This window comes from Ahaetulla prasina, chromosome 16 (genome assembly GCF_028640845.1).
Source record: "Ahaetulla prasina isolate Xishuangbanna chromosome 16, ASM2864084v1, whole genome shotgun sequence".
NCBI classification, from domain to species: domain Eukaryota; kingdom Metazoa; phylum Chordata; class Lepidosauria; order Squamata; family Colubridae; genus Ahaetulla; species Ahaetulla prasina.
In genome coordinates, this window is record NC_080554.1 from 242715 (window position 1) to 267779 (window position 25065).

Below are 25065 nucleotides of genomic sequence, written 5' to 3' on the forward strand. Positions count from 1 at the left end.
CCCTGCCCCGCCCGGTTTACATTTAAGCAGCTCGTTGTAGCTCTGTAACGCCATGCCTTCCTGGGTCATTGTCATAGCTGCCGCCGCACTCTCCGCCCGGCTGGCTTCCCGGCCTGCGCCTTCTGCTGTCACCTCCTCCAATGGTTGGCCGGTCGCCAGCCCGCCCGCCCGCCCGCCCGATGAGCCGCTTGGAGGCATGGCACGCCATAACCAACCACCACCCTGCTGCTGGTCAATGAGCTGGGTTGGAGTCCGGGTTTGAAGGCCCCGGTGTCGGAGGATGAGCTGCGGGTGGCGGTGCTGGAGAGCCTAGAGATGCTGCCGGACCTGGAGGCGTTTGTACTGGAGGTGCTGGAGTGGGAGCTGTGGGCTGGCACCTGAGTTCCGGGGCCGGGTCGGAAGGGAGCCACCGTGCTTGCAGCGGTGCCTGCTAGAGGCATTTGCGCTGCTGTGCCGCCACCTGGAGCCCTACTTGCGTGGCCTAGGTCTGCTAAAGGAGTGGCTGCAGACGGCTGGCTCGCTTGCTCCCTCTTGCAGCTTGGTTCCTTGTCAACATTTCCCTCCAGCCGCTCTGCAGGATCTCGGGAGAGGCATGACTGTGGTGGTTGGCTGGACGGTTTTCTCTCTCTCTCTCTCTCTTCTAAAGGGCCTTCCTTGCCCACCTATGGTGTGCTTATCACATGCTTCTTGCCAATGAGTACAGCCTCTTCATTGACAGGATACCGGAGAGCTGGGGAAAGGGAGGAAGCTCTGTCTCAGGGTTCCCCAAAACACCCCCAACGAAATAAAACTCCAAGGCAATGAGCTCCTCAAAGTTCCACTTTATTAGAGATGTCATGTTGGCACATCTGGGAAAACCTGGATCTGAAAGCTTCCAGGTTTCCCCCACCCAGTTGAAAGTTCACAATCCTGCTGCATGCCACAAGTTCATCACATGGTCCAATCCACACTTCAGGCTCAACTGGAGACAATCCCCAGTCACTCCCACCCAGGTGCAGGCAAATATCCTTGTCTCCCAGATCAAAAATGTTTTTACGGCTATTCTTCTACCCCTCCAACAAAAAAAACCCTCCCAATTTCCCAGGCTAACATATTTGGCAGTCAGGAAGCTAAAAGGAAAAAAAAACTGACACTGGGGAGTTCCCTTTGCCAAGGGCCTTGGTCTCCCCCTCCCCCTCTCTGGGGAATCCCAGGAACCAAGATGTGGGAAGGAAAAGTTATCTTGGGCAGGAGGGCTTCTGTTGTTCGTAGACACGAGTATCAGCAAAGCCTCCTTTAAGTCCCCAAATGGCAGCCGAGCTGGGCTGGCAGGAAGGCCGGAAGGCATCGGACGCTGGGGAGATGGAGAGCTCTCGGAGGCAGTTGATGGAGGAGGACAAGATGGAAAAAAGACAAAAAGGAGCGGAGACTGAGGCAGCTTTCTGAGGCTTCCTTGGGAGGAGGGGAGGAGGGACTGCTGCTGCTGGGCTGGAGAGAGGCCCACTGGGACTGCCCATTGGCTGCCCAGCGTTCTGGGACCTTGTGAGGTCACAGAGACTCCCTTGGATTTCCTGCCTAGCTGGAGGCCTGGTGTGTTTCCAGGGCTCCTGGGAGATGGCGAGAGGTTGGGCTCAGAGCTCCAGGATGCAACTGGCCTGCCTGTTCATCATAAGCATCCTTTCCTTGGCTTCATGTGAGGAATGGGACTAATCCTCCCACTCGGATTTGGGACTGGGAAGAAAGCCTGGGGTCAGACATGCTGCAAAGTATTTGGGCTTTAAATCTGGGTGTGCTTGTAACCCTGATACGCATCAACATTGGAGATATCTGTAAGCAGGCCACAATTGGAGGGGGAGACAAACACACAAAGATTTGGTGTGTGTGTTAAGGAAGAACACAGGCCAAATCTCCCACATCCATTTTTACATTCAGAATTATTCTTCCGTTGATTTGCAGTGGGAATGAGCAGGGTAGAGGCCTCAAGAGATCATCCAGCCAAAGTCCACCCAAAACACAAAAAGAAAATAGTTGCCTCTCTGGAAGATGCCTGGAAGGAGGAGGAGGAGGACAAAGGAGAAGGATTCCGTGAGCGGATTCTTCGAAGAGCCGTGAGGAAGGTCAGCCTCTTGGAGCACTCCCTGCGAAATGTCCGCTATGGCAACCCAGTTTGGGGGGCTACGGCGGCTGCCCCCTTTGAATCTCAGTGCTTAGGCACTGGGCAAGTAACAATCCCTGTGCTGTGGAGGTGACAGCATTGGCAGGAGGGTTGGAAGGACAAGACCTGGAAGAAGAGATCTAAAATGCAAACCCTGCCTCAGTGGGTGGCCTGGTATGAATCTGTAACCCAGTATTATCCCAACAGTATCCCGAAGAGGCTGGAGATCACGTGGAAGGTGGCCACCGGCAAATCTCCATCCCCAGTAAGGGCTGTGGTTTGGGGAGGGAGGACTTTTGCACCCCTTTCCTCCCCATGGTCCGGGGAATTTGGTGTGGCTTTGCTCCTACGTTTGGAGGAGCAGGAGTAAGAGTGGCTTTGCTCCACTGAGAACCAAGAGGAGAACTTGCTGGGAGAGCAGGAAACGGCCTCCAAGAACAGTTTCTGTCTCTTGCTGCCTGGTGCCCCCAATTACAGAGAGGGCACCCATCAACGGAAGGGTTGGGGGGGAAGGGTGCCCCTCCTGGCCCTGATTGTACTTCTCTTCACGTGCCTTCAGTGGGCAGAGCTGAGGGCAGCTGTCCTGAAGTGCTGGCCAAAGGGACCCTGGCAGTGATTGTGGCCGCCTTGGCCTTCTTGGGCTTCTTTTCCACTTCTGTCCTTCTGGTGGTGGCGGTCTGCATCCTGCGGATGGTGGATAAGCAAAGGTGAGTCTTGCAGGCCGGAGGGAAGGCCTGGCCTCTTCTCTTGTGGCTGTCGGGTCTCCATCCTGCTGCCACTCCTGACCTCCTGCACAGTCCTCCTAGGGGCCGGAACCAGCCAGTTCTTCCTGGGGCTCTGCGGTCATTGCAAGCCATTGCAAGGACACCCTGCCCTTTGCCCTCCTTCTGGCTCTGCCTGAGGATCCATGGCTTCCCAGATGGGGATGGTGAAGCAAACTCGGCAGGCTGGAGGATTGATGTCGCGGCCCAGGATTGCTCAGTGCCTCCGTCTCACTCCCCAGCGTTTTTGTGTCTTTTCTCTGTCTCAAGGAAAACAGGGAAGGAAGGGAAAACTGGTTATCCTTCTTCCAGAAGGCCTCTTCCTCCTATCCCGTAAGTGAATCAGACCGGGGGGGGGGGCGCTCCCGAGATCTGGATTGTCCAGGTTGAGCAACTGAAGCGTCAGAAGTTACAAGTGGGCTCTCATCTAAAGACTTCAACATCATGAAGAAAACTGGTTGGCCAGCCAGAAAAGTGGTCCTTGCCTAAAGCTTGGTCTGCTGCTTCAGGTGCCATGCGGCTTCTTTCTCCCCCAGGCCTCAGCAACGGAGGGAGGGAGGGAGGGAGGGAAAGTGGTGCCAAAGATGGATGCAGGCCCCTTGCATTCTTGCCCTCCACTTGCAGACCTCCTCGCCCAGAGCATACGTACATGAACATGAAGCCACATGGCTCTGATCGCCTCCGTCCAGCCACCCCGTGAGTAACAACTCTGGTATTGGCTTCAGAAGAGCCTGGTTTTAAGAGGCTCTTCCTTTGTAGCCCAGACACAATGAGTAACTATTTTTTTTTTTATTCAAAAAGTTTTACAAAATTTTTTCCCCCTTCCCCCCCTCCCCCTCCCTTCACAACCCCCCTCCCCCCCCCCGACTTCCCGGAACGAACACAAGGTATAGTTAAAAATAAAACAAACATATGCTAAAAAAATTTCATCCCAACTTAATTATACCCTACAATCATCAATTCCTAACTTCCCCAAAACAATCAAAATAATACATCATAATCATTCAAAAACAGTCTGATAACTCTTAGTCTGATATCTACGTTGAATATAGTCAATCCATTTTTTCCATTCCTTTAAGTATCTTTCTTGCGTATTGTCTTTCAAAAAGGCTGATATCTTCGCCATCTCAGCCAAACTGGCAACCTTCAATATCCATTCTTCTATTGTAGGTACTTCTTTTTTCTTCCAGTATTGTCCTATTAGTAATCTTGCTGCTGTTATTAGATTTAAAATCAATTTAGTCTCAATTACTGTACAATCCATAATAATTCCCAACAAAAAAAATTGCGGCAGGAACTTTATCTTCTTTTTCAAAACATTTTGTAAGATCCACCAAATTTTTATCCAAAAGGCCTTTCTATCCTTACAAGTCCACCAAATGTGAAAATATGTAGCGTCATCACAATTACATCTCCAACATTTTGCTTGCATATCTGGATACATACACGATAATTTTTTAGGATCTAAATGCCATCTATAAAACATTTTATAAAAATTTTCCCTCAAATTCTGTGCTCATGAATTTAACATTTCTAACCCAAATTTTTTCCCAAGTTTCCAATAATATTGGCTCCTGAAAATTTTGTGCCCACTTTATCATACAGTCCTTTACCAAGTCCCTTTCAGAATCTATTTCAAGTAACACATTATACAATCTCTTTATATGCTCCTGAGACTGATTTCTAATTTGCTTTACCAAATTTCCCTCGTTCTGCTCTATACCAATTTTCTGATCTTCCTTCCATCTAGCACGTAGTTGCTCATATTGAAACCAAGTATAATTTTTCCTTCCTCTTTAATACGTGCAGAGATTTTAATTGCAAATTACCTCTTTCAGTATACAAAAGATCTTTATATGTAATCATTTCCTGATTCTGTTCTATATTTATATTCTCTATTGTATGTCTAGGACTTGCCCATATAGGAACCTTATAATTTAGTTTATAAGAGTATTTTTCCAAACACAGAAGAGCAGTTCTTAGCACATGATTTTTAAAGGCCTTATCCACTTTTTTGTCATAAATTAAATATGCATGCCATCCATATAGCAAGTCATAACCTTCTATATTCAAAATTCTTTCCTCCGTTAAATTAAACCAATCACTTATTGCAGAGAGAGCAGCTGCTTCATAGTATAATTTAAAATTGGGCATTTTTAAACCTCCCCTTTCCCGAGAATCTTGAATTATTTTCATTTTAACCCTAGCTTTTTTACCTTCCCATATAAATTTGTTAATTCCCTTCTGCCATTCCTCAAGATTCTTATCTTTCTTAATTATTGGTATCATCTGAAAGAGGAATAAAAATCTAGGTAAAACATTCATTTTAATAGCAGCAATTCTCCCCAGCAAAGATAATTGCAATTTTTTCCAAACAATCAACTCCTTCTGAACTTTTTGCCATAAAACCTCATAGTTATTCTTATACAATTTCACATTTGACGATGTAATATAAGTATTTAACCTTCTTTACAATTTCAAATCCTGTTATTTCCTCTAGTTTTTCTTTCTGTTGTGTGGCCATATTTTTTATGGCTTAGGACCGGGCTATCTACGGGACCGTCTACTGCCGGCTTCTATCTCCCATCATCCGGTACGCTCCCACAGGGAGGGACTCCTCAGGGTGCCGTCAGCCAAGCAGTGTCAACTGGCGGCCCCCAGGGGGAGGGCCTTCTCTGTGGGAGCTCCGACCCTGTGGAACGAACTTCCCCTCGGACTTCGACAATTACCTGACCTTAGGACCTTTCGCCGCGAACTTAAAACTTATTTATTTCGTATGGCTGGACTAGCCTGATTTTTATTTTTATTGGATGGGTTTTTAAAATTTTGTGATTTTACGGGGGAGTACATTTTTTAACATTTTGGGCATTTAAATTAGTTTTTTAAGGGATGTTTTTAATTATTGTGTGTATTTATATTTTATCTGCCTGTTCACCGCCCTGAGTCCTTCGGGAGACTTAATTAAAATATTATTATTATTATTATTATTATTATTATTATTATTATTATTATTATTATTATTATTATTATTATTATTATTATCACTTTTGTCTTTTTCTGATTTACCTTAAACCCTGAAACCTTCCCATATTGATCAATTATTTCCAACAAAGATTTACTAGAATTTATAGGGTTTGTTAAAGTAATCACCAGGTCATCTGCAAAAGCTCTTAGTTTATATTCATGTTGCCTAACTCTAATTCCCTCTATCTCCTTTACTTCTCGTATTTTATCCAATAATGGTTCTAGAGTTAAAATAAACAATAATGGTGATAAAGGACATCCCTGTCTTGTTCCTTTCGCAATCTTAAAAGGTTCTGTTAAGCTACCATTGATTATAATCTGTGCTGTTTGCTCTCCATAAATTGCCCTAATTATTCTTGTAAAACCATCTCCAAATTGCATCTTTTCTATTAATTTAAATAAAAAATCCCAATGCAATCGATCAAAAGCTTTCTCTGCATCGAGAAAGATAAATGCTGCTGGAATAAAATTTTTCTTTTCTAAATACTCCAGTAAATTAACAATCTGCCTAACATTATTCCTCATCTGTCTCCCTTTTATAAATCCAGATTGATCATTATGAATTCTTCGCTGCAAAATCAACATTAATCTATTAGCTATTATTTTAACAAAAATCTTATAATCATTATTTAAAAGTGAGATTGGCCTATAGTTCCCAGAATGAGTAACTATTTCAGTGTGGATTTGGAGCCTAGGGAGTTTGGCCCCCGGGCAGGCTCAAGTGATCGCTTTAAAGCTACTGGGGGGAGAATATTTTGCAGAAACCAAGGAGGTGTGAAAGGGTCTTCATTAGCACCATTAATTTTGGGTGCATGGCTTTAGATCAGGAGAAATGTATTTAGCTGGTTCAGAAAACAGCCGGAGCTCTCGATTGCTCCCCATGTGGGATTTGGGTGCTTAATTCAAGGGTGGGTTAAGGAGGAGGTGGAAGGAGATGGCCCTTCTCTCTGCTGGAGCACTGAAGCCCATTCTTGTCCCCCTCAGGCATACCACAGAGGACGCCTACCTGAGTGTCAATGAGCTGAATCCTGGTCCCAGGTGGGTCAGGGAGAGAAGACGGGAAGGGCCAGAGGGACGGGATGCCCTGGAAAACAAGCATCTCTTTGGCAACTCTTTCAGAGCTGCTTTTATATTTTGTTTAGGCGACTCCAGGCAAGTGGTAGAAATGCTGTTTTAAGAGGAGAAAATATAGAGACAAGGGCCTGCTTGGGGGCAAAGTTGTGCTCTCTGACAGTATTTGGGGATCTTGTGGGGCACTAGTGTGGAAAAACCCTTGGGCCCCCTTCAGAACCGAAGGAGGCCCTCTCAATGTGCCCTGGGGCCACTGCTGAGAAGCAGAGCACCATTAAAAACCAAGCGAGGAGGTTGGGGGTGGATGATGCTTTCTGGCTCAGGCCAAGCTCTTTTCACCCAGCAGCCATTTCCTCCAGCCTCAACTTCCTCCACTTCCTTGTAAAGGGATGGCGCTCAAAGTTAAGAGTTAACAAATGATCATGAGGATGCCTTCTCTGCTAACCCAGAAGCAGCGGTTGTCATGTGGAGGCCCAGCTCCACAGCCCAACAGCCATTCGTTGTGTTTTTTTCACTTCAGAACCCATCAGAATCACCACTACCACAGCTTGAGTGCGTCATCGCCACCCAAGTCAGTAGCAAGAAGTGGGGGACTGGGAAAACGGGGCGGGGGGGGCGGGGGGGGGTGCACTTTCCCTATGCAGAATGTATTTGCTCTTTAAAAGCCTGGAGCAGAGTCCTCGTCTGGGCTTAGGATCCTTTTGGCAGATGCCTCTGTAGGTAGCCCAGCCCTGGAGCAGAGATCCGAGCCCCAGCCCTCGTGGTTCGTCCCCCTCTCTCCTTGGCTGCTGCAATCATTTCCTTCTGCTTCCAGGACCCCCATGGAAAGGGAGTACATAATTCCCGAAAAGGTGCAATCCTTTTCAAGGTGAGTGTGAGGGATCTGGGATGAAGTTTTAAATTCTCCGATAAAAAGCCACAGCTAAGGCGTTGCTTGTCCTGTTTAGGACCTCCTTTAACAAGGGATCACATGAGCTGACCTCGCGTAGAAGAAACTGGAAATTTTTACTGAAAAATGTTCAATGTTTCATTTTCTATCAATGTGCCTGACCCCTTAAGAAAAGCTTTCCTGTATGTACACTTGTAACTGTGAGCTACTTGGTAAACTTCCCGTGTGCTCTGCTCCTGGGGAGCCTGTTTGGGTCTGGACTTTGCAGCATTAGCTACAACAGCTTAGAGCCTCCATGTCCAGTAGCAGCCCATCAGTAGGTTTGTTGGTGGGCTGGGAAGGAGGAACAGAAGTGAGAAAGTTATAGTCTGGACTTCCTGAAGGCCCCTTAGCTACTACCGACACCTGGATGCCTGGTTGACTGCTCTCATCCAGCAGGATCCATCTGTATTTCAGCCCTTCCTCAGGAAAAAAGTACGTGAATGTGGAAGAGTCAGAGCCTACAGCTGTGTAAGTTTTGTGGGATGAAAGAAGTGTTCCCTCTTTTGAGCCCTTCGTCCAGCAAAGGCCTAGAAGGGACTAGTAATTAATGCCCAGGGGAATTGTAGCATGGACATGTCAACTGAGGACAAACAGAAAAGGGGCTTTGTGCCTGAATGTCATCTCTGTGAACCTCTAGCCAGTGATCAAAGAGCAGCTAGAGTTTTGGTTACTCTGATCAGAAGAAAGAGCTGGTCCCCTGGTCACCCCCAGCCTCTTTACAGCTGCTGAGCTGCCTCCCTTGCTGCCCAAGGGGAGGAGAAGAAAGCTCTCAGCTTTCCTATCCCAGATCCTTCCAACAGAAGTTCCGGTTATTTAGCACCTTCCCTAATACGATGCTCTTTACCATTCTTTCCTTCCTAGAACGGGAGGCTCCCCAGAGATTGGGATGACACCTCAAGGGTGAGTTAGCATTTCCTGGGACTGTGGGAGATGGGCAGACTGGATAAGCTGTTTTGTGTGGAAATGTTTCTCCAAATATGTTCTCCTTGACCCAAAATGGTAAGAGGGAAACTCAGGTTTCAGGAGACAGGGCATTGGGAGGAAGAGGGTAGACTTGTACAAACCATCATGTCTTTAAAAGTCAAAGACGAGGAAAAAGCTATGCACTTAAGCTTCACCGCTGCATTAATGGGATCTGAACTGGGTAGAACTAGTTAGGAAAGGGAACTTGATGGTATAGTTGGACAGCTTGAAGGAAATGTCAATCCAGCATGCAAATTTTTTGTTTGGAACCATTATAAGCGGAACTGAAGATAGAAACTGTCACAATATTGGTGCAAACCTTTGCTGAAAGTATTTTATGCTGTTCTGGTCCCTTAATGTGCAAAATCAATCTGTCCAGCCACATATCTTGTTTTGTGTGAAATATGTCCTGGAGTGTGAAAAAACAGGCACCATATCATACTGGCTTTTCTTTCTCCATCTCATTATTTAACAGACGCGACAATCACATTTATGAAGAAGTGGAATAGAAGACTCACCCCGAAGATGTGCTGATGTGCTGTATGAACTTTTCCTTGGAGTCCCTGGGCTGCAAAGTGGCTCCTCTGGCGGGGACCATGGGGACCCCCTTCCTATTAAACCATGCTTTCATTCCTCTTAGTTCGTTGGTTTTGCTGCATGTGCCACAGAACCTGTTTCTTGTGAGAAGCTTGGCTTGGCGTGTTCTAAAATGTTGCATTTTGCATCCCTCCAAAGAAAAATTCTTATCCTTTTAAAGTTAGTGCAATTTTAATGTGAGGATTAAAAAGTAACATGTTCTCAAAATATAGTGCATTGCAGGACAGAAAATGAAGCTTTATTGAGCTGTGTAAGGTCCCAGAAGTTTCCCTGAGCCACTGAGATGCCAAAGGGAGTGAGATTCGAGACTTGCAAAAAAATAACAGCTTTTTATTCGGCCAAAGTAAAAAGTCTGGGTGACAAAACTATATCCAAAACATACAGACAAAATGCATGTAAGGAATAGCCACACCCTGCAAGAGTGGCTCAGAGTATTATTTTACGCCACTAAAAACAAAGTTCATCCAGTCAGAGGCAAAGGTTCATCACCAATGTGATTTTTAAAGCCTTCTTTGTTCAGGCCCATTTCTGCCCATGCTTTGCTATCTTACAGAGTATCCTTCGTCCTTGTGTGTTTGTGCTCCTAGGCAGCCCCCCTTATCCATGGAACAGGATGTTCCTGGGAACTGTCTCCAAGGACGTACCTAGCTCTGAAGCAAATTACCGAAGTGAGAAACCAGATAGAAAAAGATACAATTCTCCAATAGAATGAATTCCTAACAAATGATTCCTCGCCATAGCAAAATAGTACAAGCAACTTCTTTGACAGAAGGAAAGAGCAACGACTAGACTGATGCGTGTCAATAAATCCTTTCAGTTGGAAACTGAACTATGGTACATAACTGATCAATCCTGAAAGGAATAGAGGGCAGCTGGTCACTGGCAGTCTCCTGCTGATTCTGCCTGGCTCAGGCTTTGGCCTCTGCTCAGCTGGCATCTTCATCATTTTCTTGGCAAGGGAATGCAGTTGGGGAACCTGGGAAGGGGGGCATGGGGCTGGAGAGGTGGGCTGGCAAGCCTAGGACTTGCTTTCACCGCAGCAGCTGAGGACAGAAAAACAGTGCTTCGGGTTGAGGTCTGTTTACAGCCCTGGGTCTCCATTGTGGAGGATGCTGTCAGCTGCCCTAGAGGCGTTGCTAAGGTAACGGAGCCCCGTTGCTAAGGAGCGTCTTGTTTACGGCGTCCACCGCAACCGCCATGCCGACAACGCAGTGCGCGGGGAGCTTGCGCTCTTAACGTAGTCGCCGTAGTGAACAGGTTCTCGCGCCTACATTCGCGCGGGCGACCGTTACTAGGAGACGCGTCTCCTCTCGGCCGCCAATTAGAGGTCTCCATCATTCATTCAAATCACCCAATAGAAGAGGCTCCTTCGGGGTTTTTTTTTTCCATTGGTAGAGAGCACGGGGAACGAACGCGAGGAGGAGGAGGAGTTTCGGACGACCGTTGTAACGTTCTAATAGAAAATTCGAGGGAGAACGTCCTCGCGCTAAAAAACGTTCAAGCGCGGGGCGGTTTTCGGTTAAGACTGGCATCTCGAACGCCCAATCTATAGCGCAGTTTGAACATTTTCGCCCAATCACCATCGGCAAGGCGGATTACGAAAACGGTGGAATGAGATTGAGAGGACGCGCACGACTACGCAGCTCCGCCCCCTTTCTTGCACCTAGTATATAAAGGTGTCCGTTACCTTGACGCAGCTAGTATTCGTCGTGCCGTCGGCGTTGCTCGTCTCGTTACCCGGACCGCAGAGAAGAGGCCGATCCCGCCCGTCGGTTCCGACGTCATGAGGGAGATCGTACATTTGCAGGCAGGCCAGTGCGGCAACCAGATCGGCGCCAAGGTCAGCCTAGCCGGCCAAGAAGTCGGAGGAGGCCGGGTGGGTCTCGGGAGGCTGCCTGCGAGGCCTTCTCATATCTCTTCTCGCTTTCCCCCCCTTAGTTCTGGGAGGTGATCTCGGACGAGCATGGCATCGACCCTACCGGCACGTATCACGGCGACAGCGACCTCCAGCTGGAACGCATCAACGTCTACTACAACGAGGCCACCGGTGGGTCTGCCGGGCGCGGTGCCTCTGAGCGCCGGGACCGAGGGGGCTCGGAGCTCGCCAGAGGCCCGACGGGGAGGGGATGGGGCTTGTAGTCTTGGGAAGGCGGCGAGAGAGCCGGCGGGGCTTCGGGTGGTGTGCCTGAGCTGGCCTTTACTTCGCAGGCGGCAAGTACGTCCCTCGGGCTGTGCTGGTGGATCTGGAGCCGGGCACCATGGACTCGGTGCGCTCGGGCCCCTTCGGGCAGATTTTCCGGCCCGACAACTTCGTCTTCGGTAGGTGATGCTCGGTTGGCCGACGGATTTGGGGTCAGATGGCGCGCCCCGCACGGCATCCAAGTGAAGGGTGCAGCGCATTTCTTCCTTTGCTTAGTAGGATTGGAGGCTTGAGGTTAGGGAATCCGGGGGTCGCTTACTGAGGCGATCTAAGTGTGTTGGGGGGGGGTGTTCGACTGGAATTGCTGCCAGGGAGAGGGAGAACTGAGGAAGGGCCTACTGAGGCTGATCTGCAGGGAGCCTCATTCCAGGCAGGCGCGGTTGTGCAAAAGAGCTGCTCAAGCAGTGCAGGAGCATCCATATACAGAGGTGCCATGTCACTGGATGGGGCCCAGACCATTTGAGGAAGGTGGGATCTGAAACCTTGGCATCTAAATGGGCCGTTAGCTGCTGCTAAATGATGGATTTTGTGCACTAATCTGACTGAAGCACATTACGGGCTCATGTAATGGGTGTTCATTCTCCTGCTTGCTTCCTCCTCCCTTGTAGGTCAGAGTGGAGCAGGCAACAACTGGGCCAAGGGCCATTACACTGAGGGGGCTGAGCTTGTTGACTCTGTACTCGATGTTGTAAGGAAAGAAGCTGAAAGCTGTGACTGTCTCCAGGGTTTCCAACTCACACATTCCCTGGGGGGTGGCACTGGTTCTGGCATGGGGACGCTCCTGATCAGCAAGATCCGTGAAGAGTACCCGGACAGGATTATGAACACTTTTAGCGTTGTCCCCTCCCCCAAAGTGTCAGACACTGTGGTTGAGCCCTACAATGCCACTCTCTCAGTCCACCAGCTGGTGGAAAACACAGATGAGACCTATTGTATTGATAACGAGGCCCTGTATGATATTTGTTTCCGGACCCTGAAACTGACCACTCCTACCTATGGCGATCTCAATCACCTGGTGTCAGCCACAATGAGTGGAGTGACCACTTGTCTGCGGTTCCCAGGCCAGCTAAATGCTGACCTGCGCAAGCTAGCAGTCAACATGGTTCCCTTTCCTCGGCTACATTTTTTTATGCCTGGCTTTGCTCCGCTGACCAGTCGTGGGAGCCAGCAGTACCGTGCCCTGACGGTGCCTGAGCTCACCCAGCAGATGTTCGATGCCAAGAACATGATGGCAGCCTGCGACCCCCGTCATGGGCGCTACCTCACGGTTGCGGCAGTTTTCCGTGGGCGCATGTCGATGAAGGAGGTGGATGAGCAGATGCTGAATGTCCAGAACAAGAATAGCAGCTACTTTGTGGAGTGGATCCCCAATAACGTGAAGACTGCTGTCTGTGACATCCCTCCTCGTGGCCTTAAGATGTCAGCCACCTTCATTGGCAACAGCACTGCCATCCAGGAACTCTTCAAGCGCATCTCTGAGCAGTTCACAGCTATGTTCCGCCGCAAGGCTTTCCTGCATTGGTACACTGGGGAGGGCATGGATGAGATGGAGTTCACTGAGGCTGAGAGCAACATGAATGACCTTGTCTCAGAATACCAGCAGTACCAGGATGCAACAGCCGAGGAAGAGGGTGAGTTTGAAGAGGAAGCAGAGGAAGAAGCAGCTTAGACCGGAGGCTGGGGTCACACCTCTTTGTTCTGTTCAAAGGTGTCACAAACTTTATTTGTTCAAGACCTCTGTTTATGTGTGCTGTGTTGTTGTTATGTCACCTGTCTGATGCTGTACGGACATTAAAAACATTTTCATCCTGTATGTTGTCTCCGCAATACTTCATCGTAATAAGCTTTCCGAGTGCTGTTGCCAAAAGTTAGGGCATAATTTTCACGGATAGCTGGGAGGGAAGAAAAACCCCAAGTCAGCAGCTCTGCATGTTCCAACTGGTTCTTTCTGAATGTGGCAACACAGTAGGATTGAGTGGTATGTTAAAAGAGGGACCGGGTGTAAAGACTTTATTGTTCTTTCTCTGCAAGTAAAACTTCAGCAGGCCGAAGCAGTCACAGGAACACTGTTTTTTGGAAAGGTTACCAAGGAGCTTACTGGCCAGAAGATGGGCAAAAAGTGTTGCCAGTGCTCTCCTTGCTCGTCATGTTTCATAACCAGGACTAAGCAGCTGTCAGCCTGAGTCAAATTGCAGCTGCTAACTGTCCTTGGGTGTTCAGTTCTGTGTAGCCAGAGGCCCTGGGAGCAAATGCTTTATGTTCAACAGATCTCACCTGCCCTGAGGAGCTAATGGGGAGAAACTTGTCTTAGCCTGACAGGTCCCATCACTTACTTGGCACAAACCCAGTGTAGAATGGAACCAGGCCTTTGCTGTTGTAGATCTTTGTGTTGGGCCAGTAAGTGTGGGGCAGGCGCTGTCCAAAACTATGCATGGGGTTTCTTAGCCTTTCCTGAGGAAGGACAATCAAGTGTGTTAGGTGGGAAAGCTTGTTTTGGGATCTGCTAAATTCGATGCTATAGCACACACCCCCTCCCGGCTTTGCTGCACAGATGTAGCGTTGCAAGAGGAAAGGGCTGTCAAGCTGGACCCCTGGCCCAGGAGCCTTCCCTAGATAAGAAATTATTTCTGGAGACCAGTTTATTTGTCTCCAGACAGCATCGATGTTCAATATGAGCTGTTAGGGAATGATGGGCCCAGCCCCCTCCCCCTTCCCTGCACCAGTATTACCTGGTTTCTATCAAAATTGTTCATGGCATCTTTCACTCCCTTCAGGTAGTTGACTCCCATAATCCAGGTGAAGCATGGGATAAATCCAGCATATCCTGTGAAAAGTTCCAGGGAGCTGCTCAGGACCAAAAGTGGCTGCGGCTACAAATCTTTTTACGCCTTCTAGGCCCAGAACAAGAGTGGGTGTGGGGCTGTGGCTTTTTTAAAACCAATCTTGCCTAGTGAGAATCAGGAAGGGGCTGAATCTTTGGCATACAATTGCTCTCTGTTCTTCCCAGAATTATGCTTCAGCTCTTGGAACTCCTGGCCACCACCTTGGCATGCCTGGAGGGCATCAGGCAGATGCAGGTGTTCTATCCAACACTTCCCAGCTCAAATTGGCATGCTGGAGCAAGCTCCTGAATGGAGGGGTGGGCACTGGCTGAGGCATCTGGGGAAGATTAGGGGCAGGGAGGGGCATGCTGTTAGCTCAAAAAAATGCTTCACTGCTCAAATGATTTTTTTTTTTTTTTGAGAAAGGAAATAGCCCTCTGTTTCAATGTGCTTTTCCTGATCCCATTTCTATAACCCTAGTTAAAAAAGCAGGGCCTACAGCAGGGAGCACCCTGTATGAGGGGAGGAAGACTTGATACTCTTATCTCACCATTGCCCATAGTTTACCTGAGATAGCTTTTCGCTGAATGAGGTTGGGCAGATCCATCTTGGGGGTCCGGTCAAACCGCCTGACATCCACTGTTTCTGTTACCAGTGGCAAAGGCACTCCTTCTGTCCTGGTTGGCTGAGAGCCAAAGGAAGAACCAAAAACAAAAAACAGTTGTGTCTGACTTTCTGCAGGAAAAACGCAACTATCTTTCAAAGCAATAGAAGCCAGTTGCTGTAGCTCTTAAGGCATCAGGCTGATCATTGGATAATGAGTTTTACTCCCGGTTAGGTACAAAGCCAGTTGAGGGACTGGGCCAGTAAAGCTGCTTTCTTGAGCTCCAAGTAGTAAGTTTCTTGGACTAAAGTGCAAAACAACAAGAATCCCATACTCCTTCCCATAGGTGCAAATGAATATTGTCAGAAGGGTTCTTGCTGGTCTCACGTTCTGGGCAAATTCATAAGGAAATTGTGGCTCCCTCTGGGCTTCAGGGGTAATGGGCTAGACCTAACGGTCCCAATCTAATATTTATAGAAGCTGTTGCACCCATTGGGGGCCACCCCATCAGGAATAGCTGTCTACCATTGAGATTGGACAAAGATCTTGACTGCTATTTGCACCTTGGTCACAGATGGGAATTGCCCCAGGATTTAGGCGCCTCTGTTCTGTGGTCTGCTCATTATAGCTGGTCTCTATCTCGGGGCCTGTTTTTGAGCACCTTACCTGATCAGTTCCTGCCCGGCAAGGAGGCCCCCTCCAGCCCTGTCCGCACACTAAGGACATGCCAGCCTTGCAAGGTCCTCGGCGCTCCTCCTGACCACACACCAGCGCAATGTCCGGGTGGCAGAGAAACCTTTGCTCGCCTTTCGGGGAGCCCAGCTGTGAGCTGGCTGTGGCTGCAAACTGCCTCCATCCGGGCCCACAGGCCAGCCGGATGGCGGGATGGCAGGGGATGACTTTTCTCTCAGCTGCCAATGGTGCTGGATGGGTCCATCGAGGAGGGTCAGGCAGGGGAAGAACCTTTGGCAAAGGGAGCTGGAAGTCTTGGCCTGGAATAGGAAAGCAACCGCTGTAGGGTACAAATCCTAGAGAGGGAAATAAAGGGAGAAAACCAACATCCTAAATTCAACCTTTTCAATCATTCTGGGGCTCCCTACAAAGCCAGCAAAACAGGTAGAGATGTGGGGCTGGCAGTCGAGGTGAAGCCCTGCTCATGTGCAAAAAGCCCGTTGGGTAAGTCCTGATATCATCCACTCCTGGAATGCTACTCTGGAGCAGGATTTGGTTGGTTTTTTTGGTAAGAGGATCTTCGGTGGTAGGATAAAATTGATCTGTGAATATTTGGCCAGCTGTATAGTTCTGAGTATATAGTTCTGTGCCACGATTCAGTATTGTTTAGTCCAGCCAGACAGCAGTAGAGGCAGCAGTAGAGGCAGCAAGAGACTAAGGAGCCTTCTTGCCCACTAGGGCCCCAGCTTCATGTCCCTCTCCCAGCTTTCTTTCAGATGCTCACCTGTGTATCCTGGGATGTACAACTGGCCCTGATCCATCCTGTCTGGTGCAGGGAGTTTCTGCTGGCTGAAGTCTTCTGTGAACTTGGGCCTCCTCAAAGGTGTCAGAACGGAGCATGGGCTCTTGCGGACCTCAGGGTCGGTCAGCATCCTGGAGGTTGTTCTGCCGAAGCTTTGCCCAACGTGGTAGCGGACCTGAGGGTAAAAGCCTCCATATCTGGAGAGGCACAAACGGGTAAAAGGAAATGAATTCACAGTTTAGCATGGCAGGAAATGGCATTAATTTAGCATCAATAAAAGTTGCTTGGCACCAATATCAGAGATCTGCCATGGCAATTTTATTGGTTTAGGAAATCCAATAAAAGATTTAAATAAAGGAGTGGAAAAGGAAAAGGGATTGGGAGCAATGTGGGGCGGGGGGGGGATGTCAACCAAACCCTTAAGCCAGAAAGCTTTTGGAAGGGGCGCAGGCAAAGGAGGCGGCACGGCCTTCCCAAGTTCCGTAGAAAACAGCCGGGTGCCCTGGGCTCAGCGGTAGACTGCCCCTGTAGGGGGAAGCTCTGCTGGGAGCCTGGCATTCAATAGCCTTTCTTCGGCTCACCCAGGGATGTAGTAGGGCTCCTGAGGGAAGAAGCTGCACTTCTGGGCTGCTGTCATGGTGGACCAGCGCCGCTGCTCACCGGGTGCCTTCAGCGGCCAGAGGGCTGGGCCCGGCCGCGTCACCCGGGCGACCATTGTGAACCAGCCTCCAGGCGGAGGGACGGCGGCCTCGTCCCTGGCCAGCCCGAGGCTGAGCTGGGGCCGCCGCCTTTCCCCTCGAGGCCTCCCATCCCACCGCCGGGGCGGCCGCGAGGGGGCAGCACAGGATCGGCGACCCGGACGCAGCCCTGCCTCGCGGGGACGTTGTTCCGCCGCCTGTCGAGCGAAGGTTCCGCCCGGGGGTTGCCGCGCCCGGGGGACCGTTTGGGCGGCGCACAGGCGGAGCGCCACTTCCGGCCGCCTGGCCCGGTGAGGGGAGGCCGCGGGTGGGGGGGGGAGGCGTCGCGTTCGGCTCTCTGGAAGGGCACCCGGGGCCGGCGCGGCGGAAACGGTGATCCAAAGGCCGGGAAGGCTCGGCTCTCGCCCGGTTTTCCCAGCGCGGGGCTCCGGTGAGCGGGAGGCAACTCCCGAATAACCGGAGGGCTTCGCTTCCTTCTCCCGCAGCAGCAGCAGCAGCAGCAGCTCCTCAGCTATCCCTCCGGGCGAGGAAAGCCCCGCCGGACTGAAGGCTGGAGGCCTCCGGGGAGCAGGTGGGTGCTCGACCCCACGCCTGAGGGAGCCGCTTCCCTCCCCTCAGCCGGGCCTCCCCGTCCCGCCTCGGGCTGCTTTTCCCGGGCTCTTAAGGGCCGAAGCTGGAGCGAGCGGCTGGCTCCATTCCGGCCTCCTGGTGGCCTTTGGCGAATGGGTGGAGCAGGGGTTTGCAACCTTGGCAACTTTAAGACTTGTGGACTTCAGCTCCCAGAGTTCCTCAGCCAGTTTTGCTGGCTGAGGAATTCTGGGAGTTGAAGTCCACAAGTCTTAAAGTTGCCAAGATTGGAGACCCCTGAGCTGGAGGAAGCCAAAGGCCAGGGGAGCTGCCTGCCTGCCTGCCTCCCTCTTGAGTGCCCCGGCTGGGACTGGATGCTGTCAGCCTCTCCTCCAGGGTCACAGCTGGCCTCACCTGCCAGGCCTGGATGCCATCAGCCATGGATGCTTGCCGGCGATCCGATGGTGGTGGCTTCTGTGGGCATTTTTCTGTTGAAAACGCCATTGGCTGCTCTCCAAGGATGGCCGCCTTCCTCAAGTGCAGCTGTTGGACTTCGGCCACTGATCCTCCTGAGTCTGGTGTCGGTTTCAGTGGGGGCGACTGGGCTTAGCAGAGCTCCGAGACCCCCTTCCCAGATGAGCCTGCAGCTGCTGTATCCCTGGAATGACTCTCTGCACCTTAGGCCTTGTGTGTGTTTGTGTGTGTGTGTGTGTGAGCGAGCACTACAGGCGGGTGAGTTTTGAGCATGTCTCATGGTTGATCGGTCTGCTGGACAGGATCTTCTTTCAGTGCTTTCTAATGTGGATGGAGCTGTAGGATCAGATCTTTGGAAATGAAGTAGATCCTTGAAGAGCTCTCTACCAGGAACAGCAGCTGACTGGCTGTCCATTGTCAAGGGCTTTTGACTTTACTGGTCACTTTCATGTGGTTTGTGGGTGTTTTTTGAAGTCTGTAACCCCTAAGAAATGTTAAAGGGATCACATGTCAGCTATAGAGACTGCCGGTGCTCCACACAACTTTGGGGGGGGGGGAAATCTACATTCCTGGAAATCCTGTTGGCAGTGCATCCAGCAGCCTCTAATTTTTCAGATAGACAGCAGCGCATCTTAATTTTTTTTATGTTCTGGAAGGTTTTTTTTTTAAAATCTTTTAAGTTAAACTCTCAGTGAAAAACAAAACAAAACAAAAGCAGCACACTCAGCAATTGTCCAGATAACACCTGGCTCTCTTTCCCTATGCAGGTGTTTTTATTCTCAAGAATAAATGCTGGCTCCCTGTGCATTTCTTCAGCCTTTAGCTCACTGGAGAGGCCATGCCTGGCGAATCCTGGTGCCAGTGAAATGCCAGCTCAGAGAAGTTGGCTTCTACATGTGCCTTTGGACTCCTGTGCTTTGTGCAGGGAATGGCCGCCAGGTCATGTTCCTTGAGTTGGGCTTGCTTTACACCTTTCTTTTGTAGGGAGGCCTTGGTTTAATTAGCATCTCAGCAGTGGCCAGGAAGTCGCAGTTAGGCAACCTGGAAAGGAATCAAAGAAAGGTCACCCTCAACGCTTCCTCAGCAGCTTTTCTTCCGGCTTTTGGCAGTGGCTTCCCCAAGGAGCGCAGACCTCCTCCTCCTCCTCCTCCTCCTCCCTTCAGACCGAATCATTTTCTTGGGATGAAGCTATCCCAGCCCCGAGGGTCAGGGGTAGCAGAGGTGACATTTGGTGTCTGTCATCCACTTATTGCGAGTAACCAAATTCTCTCCTCCCTCCAGGACAAGGGGGCAGCTGTCTTCCCTCCCCCAGAAGACACCCTGGTGGAAGATTGCCCAAGTCATGGCTCCAGTGGTGAGGCCCAGCTTCTGATGGCTCTTCCTTCTCCTTTTCCTGGCTCCTTGTGTGGAGTCCTTCACCCTCTAGGGGTCCCTGTTTTTAGATACCAGCCAATAGGTAGTTTTTGAAATGTGAGGTTGGCCACAAAGAATACCAGGTAGTTGTAGAGAGGGAGGTATTTCTGGGCTGCGGGTCTCCTTCTTTAAATGAGTCCCTCTAAAACCTATGAAGGGTTTTAGTCCCCTGCAAATTGGACCCAGAGGTTTCCTGGAGCCATTGGTGGAAAAACCCCTCCCCCCCTTTCTTGGACTTTGCAAGTTTGGATCTATGTGCTTTTGTGCATCCCTTCCCTCCTGCATGTTTAGAAAGTTTTACTAATTCTTTTTGGATTTGGAAAAAGGGAGAGGGGAGAGTCCACAGGAACACCCATGGCCCTTTTTTCTGGCCCTCTTATTCTAGAGGGAGGGGAGGGGAAGAGCTGCCAGGCTCCCCCATCTATGTTTTGCATAAAACAAGCTTTAGCAGGGAGACCTTTGGGGACCAGGGAGAAATATGATCTAAATTGTCTTTGGGTAATAGCTGGTTTGTGTCCTAAAAGAAATTAGTCCTATAGAATGTGGGTGGGTAGGATAGAGGTGTGGGGGGGTGTTACAGTGCAGGAAAAATTGCTTGGAGAAGCCAAGTTCAGTAGAAAAATGTTCCTAAGTTTGGAAAGCCCTTGGCGAGGGAGCCTGTGAATATTTCCAAAACTTCCCAGAAAATTCTCACCCAGCCACGGTCTGAGAAGACTGCATGCTTCCACCAGATGTAAGCACTCCAAGGAAACTTTGGCTGCCTTCTTGGATTCTCTGCTGTGCTCCAGCCCTCCCCCCATCTAATTGGTCACCTCTGCCTGTTGCCCTCCCTCTGTCTGTCCTTCCTGCAACAGGCAGTCCCTGTTGAGCTGTTTCCAAGACAAACACTGAATTTGCAGGGCGGGGCGAGGGGGGGACTACTTCCTCAAATTAAAGGCCTGGAGCCCCAGGCTGTCAGCCTGCCAAGCTGAAGGCCCAGCTCCCTCTTCTCCTTTGCAGGCAGAGGCTCCAGCAGGCAAGAGTTACTCTCTGCCAGAGCCATATTGCTCAGATCTCTGGGTGCCCTACCCCCCCGCACCCACCGTGCTGAGCCATCAAGTCCCCCGCCTCCCTGTGCACACACACAGGGACTCCTTTCACACTGCCCTTTAAACCCTCTTTCTTTGAGGTCCAATTCTGAGAAGCAGAGACAGACACACCTGCAGGTTGAGGTACTACCCCTCCCCTCCATTTTGTCTGTGGGGGAGGAGGACGGCCTGGCTCAGACTGAGCTGCGGCTGCCTACAAAGGACTGCTTGCCCAGCATCTCCCAGGCCTCAAAAGGCTGGAAGCCTCAGCTGTTCCACCCCAAACTTTGGGGACCAGACCTGGCACCCTCCCAGCCCTGTCCCCGGGAGAGTCAGCCTGCCAGCCTCCTCCCACTTCTGCAGGACTGCAGGATGGGAGGGAGTGCTGTCCTGCTCCTGTCCAGAGGGCTGTTTTCAGGAGAACTGGTAGTTTCAGGGCTGCCATTTCAATATGTCAAACTCACAACGTCACATGACACATCGTGACTTCCCCCCCCTTCGCTAAACTGGGCATAGGCGTGGGCAGCCTGTGGTACATCTGGCCCGCAGGCCACAAGTTTAACAGCCTTGCTCTAAGGTGTCTTGCCAGCCAAGGCACTGGAGCCTGCATTTCCTGCTCCCCTACGTAGGGAAAACGGAATGCCAAGGGGAGGGAGAGGCAGTTTTGGGTCTTTGCGGACCAGCACTTCCTTGAAGGGAGGAAGGTCAGAGGGCCCAGCCCAGCCAGGAAGCAGATGATCAGGCCTCTTGTTGGCCCCGAGTTCCCAGGGGGCCTTCCTGGGTGGAGTGGCTGGCCAGAGGAGATCATTACAACAAGCCCTCCCCACCCCAGGTGACAATATTCTGGATAGGCAAAGATTTGGCCCTTTGGTCTTTATTTCTGTTAGCCATTCTGTTAGCAATCATGTTAGCCATTTAGATGAGCACTGGAAAGGCAAAGATGGTTTTCGTGTTTTGTTCAGGAGACACCGATGCCCTCAGCAGGGTAGGAGGGCTCTCCTTGGCCAAGCTATAAGCTCCACCCAAGAATTGTGGGTATGTGTGTGTACGGCGGGAGCCCTGGGCCCCGCGGGTGGAAAGAACCACTTTACAGTTTGTTTCTCTCCTTTCCTGGGTTTTCTCTGTCTTCCCTTTAGAGCAAGACCCCTTGCTCCAGAAACTTCACGCTCTCTGGGCATGGAGGGACATGGAAAAGGTGAGTTTGATAAAGCATTGTACAAGAAGTTGCCAAATTTGCTACAGTGCCTTGAAGAGGAAGCTGTGTGGCCTCTCCCTCTCGCTCAGGCCCCCCTGGGGACCACCAGGGGCGGGGGGGGCTGCTTGGTTAATAGCACAGGTGTTCCGCTCCCACCACGAGGGGATTCTGCAGGTCAGCTTGTGCTGGCTCCCCTTCTCCCTCGCTGGGAGGTTGGCCCTCTCAAAAGCCAGGTGTCCCACATGGGATTTGTGGCCCATGGGCTGGCAGAGCAGGGTCAGTAGAGATCCTTCTGGGTTTCCCCAGCTCCGGGAAGAAATGCGCCTGGGCTTTGCCAGCCTGAACGACCCATTGGTCTGGCTCCTGGATGTGCTGGATTGCTGTGTGGACTGGAGAGGGCCGGTCTTGCTGACCCACATTGTCCGTGAGCTGCAGGGCTGGATAAAGTGCCATGCCAGTGATCAGCCGGTAAGGAGACTGCTGGACTCAGCTCGGGCATAGGCCTCAGAGCCTTGGGGTACCCTGGAGAGATGCAGAGGCCTTGCCCATTTGCCTCTCGAAAGGGTGGCAGTGAAGCGGCTTCTCCTCCAGAGGGGTATCTGGGCTCCCGCTGGGGCTTCTGCAGGCTCTCCTTGTGGCCAGATGATGTTGGTTGCCACTTCCCTCAAAGTTTGGCACTTCCAGCAGATTTGGAGAAGGAAGAGGGGTCCCCCGTTTCTCGGTTTCCTGGATTTTGGCCTGCATTGCTTTGGGTCTAGGATTCACAGCCTGCCCCTCCCTCTCTCCCCCCCCCTCTCTCTCTGGTGTCCTCAGTCTGGCTTAAAGCTGGAGAAGCTACAGGCCCGTCTCTTTCCCTTGCTTGCCCGCTGCAATGTCAGCCTGCTGCAGCCCCTGGTCATCATCTATCAGCTTCACACTGCAGACCGCCACCATTTGCTGGGCTTCATCAGCCAGCTCTGCCAGCAGGGGAAGTTCAAAGAGGTAAGGTGCCCTCGCTTGGCCACTGGGGGGCAGCATTGCTCTCCCTCTGGGACTGTGAGGAAGGGGCCTGGGAGCAGGTGGGGCAGGCGCAGGAGGGCTGGGGCTCTTAGGGAAACTCTGGCCAGCCCCCTCTTGCCAGGCTCCTTTGGGAAACCAAGTGGGAATCCTGCAGGCCCTGCCTGGAGTCTGCCTCCTTCTGAGTTCCCCCCCCCCCCAGCCAGCCGTTCCGAGAGCCTGCCTGAACCGTCCTTCCTGGCACACACACCCCTCCCCGGACAAAGGAGGGCCTTTTTGGGAACAAAAGCCGTTCTCCCCCCCACCAACCATAATTCGGTGCCCCCATGATGTCGCAAAGAACACGGAAGGCCCCTTTGACTGGCGGGGTCCCACAGCTTAACATGCCACAATATTTCATGTTGGAGGGATGGCGGCTGCTTCGGGCGGCATGAATGCCCTCCATTGTTTATTTGTGTTTTTTAAACAACTCCTAAAGGTTAAAAAAAAGATGATATCTGTGCCTCTAAAAAGGGGGGGATCGGCTTGTTCCTGGAGGTTTTGGGGAAGGAGGCGTCTTTCTGTGGGCTGCCTGGAGTGAAGCGATTTTCCTTCATTCAGCTGGAGGCCTCCCTCCCTCCCGGCTACAGAGATGGCCCAGACCGCATCCCGGCCTGGGAAAAGTCTCTTCCTTTTGAAAGGCCTTTCGGGTTACAAGGGGCAAACGCTCAGACTTTTCAGCATTGCCCTGCTAAGTAATTTGGAGTCGGGTCTTCAGGAAATGTTCTTTTCCCTGCAACCCTATGAGAGGAGGGCAAATGATGGGAGGTTGCGTGCGTGCTCTCATTGGTGAAAGAATGAGGGGGGGGGACTGAATTCAGAATAACTCGATCCCCAGGGAGGAGAAAGGAAGGGACCGCCAGGCAGAGGCTCCCTTTTGAGAGGTAATTTACCCTCAGATAGCCCGGCTCGGAAAAAAGGGAAGGACGGCGGCCTTGGGGGCTGCTGGGGGCTTCCCAGGTGGGCCTCTCCCTGGTCACAGAGGAGAGCGGCTAGTCAGGCATTTGCAATGGTCCGGCATCCCCACACTCCTTGCCGGCCGAATTCTCGGCTGTCCTCGGTGGTTCCCATTGGATTCCATTCCAGAGAGCAACCAGTCCCAAGTGTGTATAAAAATAACAGCAAGGGAACGGCACGGAGGCGCAGTTGGGTCTGCTCAGTTTTTTTTCTTGCCAGCCTCCTCCCTCCCCTCTCACTCCCATTTCCAAAACTGATCAAAATAGAAGCCTGGGAATGGCTTTGGCTCTCCCCCCACCCCACCCCCCACCCCTTTGGTTGTCTTCAGCTTTTCAGAGGGTTTGTATTGGAGGCTCTGCATTTAAATCCCCTGTGCGTTTAAAGTCACTTTGTGCGCTTCTGAATGAATGGCCAGAGACCCAAGCGCTTGCTGGGCATCCCTGCAGGCCGAGTGTCTTGGGGGTGGAGGTGGGGAAAGCTTTGCTTGTAAAGGCTGGATCAGGTGAGGCTTCTGGGCCAGGCACACGCATGAATAGCCCTACCAGAGGTGAATAACGTTGGTGGAGTTCTTCATGCCCTCTGAGTTGGGCTGTTTGCTTGCAGATGTTTCATTGCCCAACTGGACAGTACCAGCAGGGTGAGTCACTGGTGTTTGAAGACGCCGGGTAACTCTTTGGGGCCAAAGTTGCTCGGAGGGAGATGTGCCCCTTCTGAAATGTGTGTGTGCTGAGAGGGGGTACGATGCCCTCTTGCTGTGCTTGAACGTTTCAGCAACCCCAAGGAGCTGCCTTGAAAAATGCCAGCAGGCCAGCCTGGGTGCGTGCAGGTACATCCACAAACCCTTTCTGCTGACTCTTGGCGCAGCTTTCTGAACCCTCCTCCCACCTTTCCTTGTTTCATAGGCTGCTACTTTAAGTATAAAACTGAAACTGCAACCAGACCTGGAATTTGAGAAGGTAAATCCTGTGCAAAATGCTGATGCTGCCTTTGCATCATCTTCCTGCTTCTCCCTGAAATACTAGCTGTCCATCTGCAGGGACAAGAGAGCATTCAGGGCTGTTTAGCCCGATTGGGTAGC

General features: G+C 51.0%; 4 protein-coding genes across 7 annotated transcripts in view; 3 read left to right on the top strand and 1 right to left on the bottom strand.

Moving 5' to 3' along the window:
• Nucleotides 1-264: 264 nt before the first annotated feature.
• Nucleotides 265-9496, top strand: LOC131185988 (uncharacterized). Its single transcript, XM_058159125.1, has 12 exons — nt 265-348; nt 1936-2096; nt 2342-2399; nt 2694-2841; nt 3166-3228; nt 3520-3591; nt 6904-6957; nt 7511-7561; nt 7805-7858; nt 8336-8389; nt 8783-8821; nt 9360-9496. Exons 2-12 carry the CDS (start codon nt 1941-1943, stop codon nt 9391-9393), a joined length of 783 nt encoding a protein of 260 aa, XP_058015108.1. The 5' UTR covers nt 265-348; nt 1936-1940; the 3' UTR covers nt 9394-9496.
• A 1669-nt stretch (nt 9497-11165) lies between these two features.
• TUBB4B (tubulin beta 4B class IVb) lies at nt 11166-13492 on the top strand. Its single transcript, XM_058159124.1, has 4 exons — nt 11166-11321; nt 11420-11528; nt 11690-11800; nt 12290-13492. Exons 1-4 carry the CDS (start codon nt 11265-11267, stop codon nt 13348-13350), a joined length of 1338 nt encoding a protein of 445 aa, XP_058015107.1. The 5' UTR covers nt 11166-11264; the 3' UTR covers nt 13351-13492.
• Nucleotides 13350-17975, bottom strand: CIMIP2A (ciliary microtubule inner protein 2A). The gene is made up of 9 exons (XM_058159529.1): nt 17948-17975; nt 17629-17829; nt 17242-17476; nt 16564-16778; nt 15774-16135; nt 15071-15188; nt 14411-14505; nt 14015-14132; nt 13350-13573 (listed from the first exon to the last, which is right to left on the bottom strand). Exons 1-9 carry the CDS (start codon nt 17973-17975, stop codon nt 13485-13487), a joined length of 1461 nt encoding a protein of 486 aa, XP_058015512.1. The 3' UTR covers nt 13350-13484.
• EXD3 (exonuclease 3'-5' domain containing 3) overlaps nt 17169-25065 on the top strand; it is a 39371-nt gene continuing 31474 nt past the window's right edge. For 3 of the 4 annotated variants that reach the window (XM_058159121.1, XM_058159120.1, XM_058159122.1), the window contains exons 1-6: nt 17169-17569; nt 17765-17850; nt 21937-21995; nt 22302-22463; nt 22809-22976; nt 24890-24943. In XM_058159121.1, the coding sequence (XP_058015104.1) occupies nt 17217-17569; nt 17765-17850; nt 21937-21995; nt 22302-22463; nt 22809-22976; nt 24890-24943 (882 nt within the window). In that variant the 5' untranslated portion in view covers nt 17169-17216. The other variant, XM_058159123.1, reaches the window with a different exon arrangement.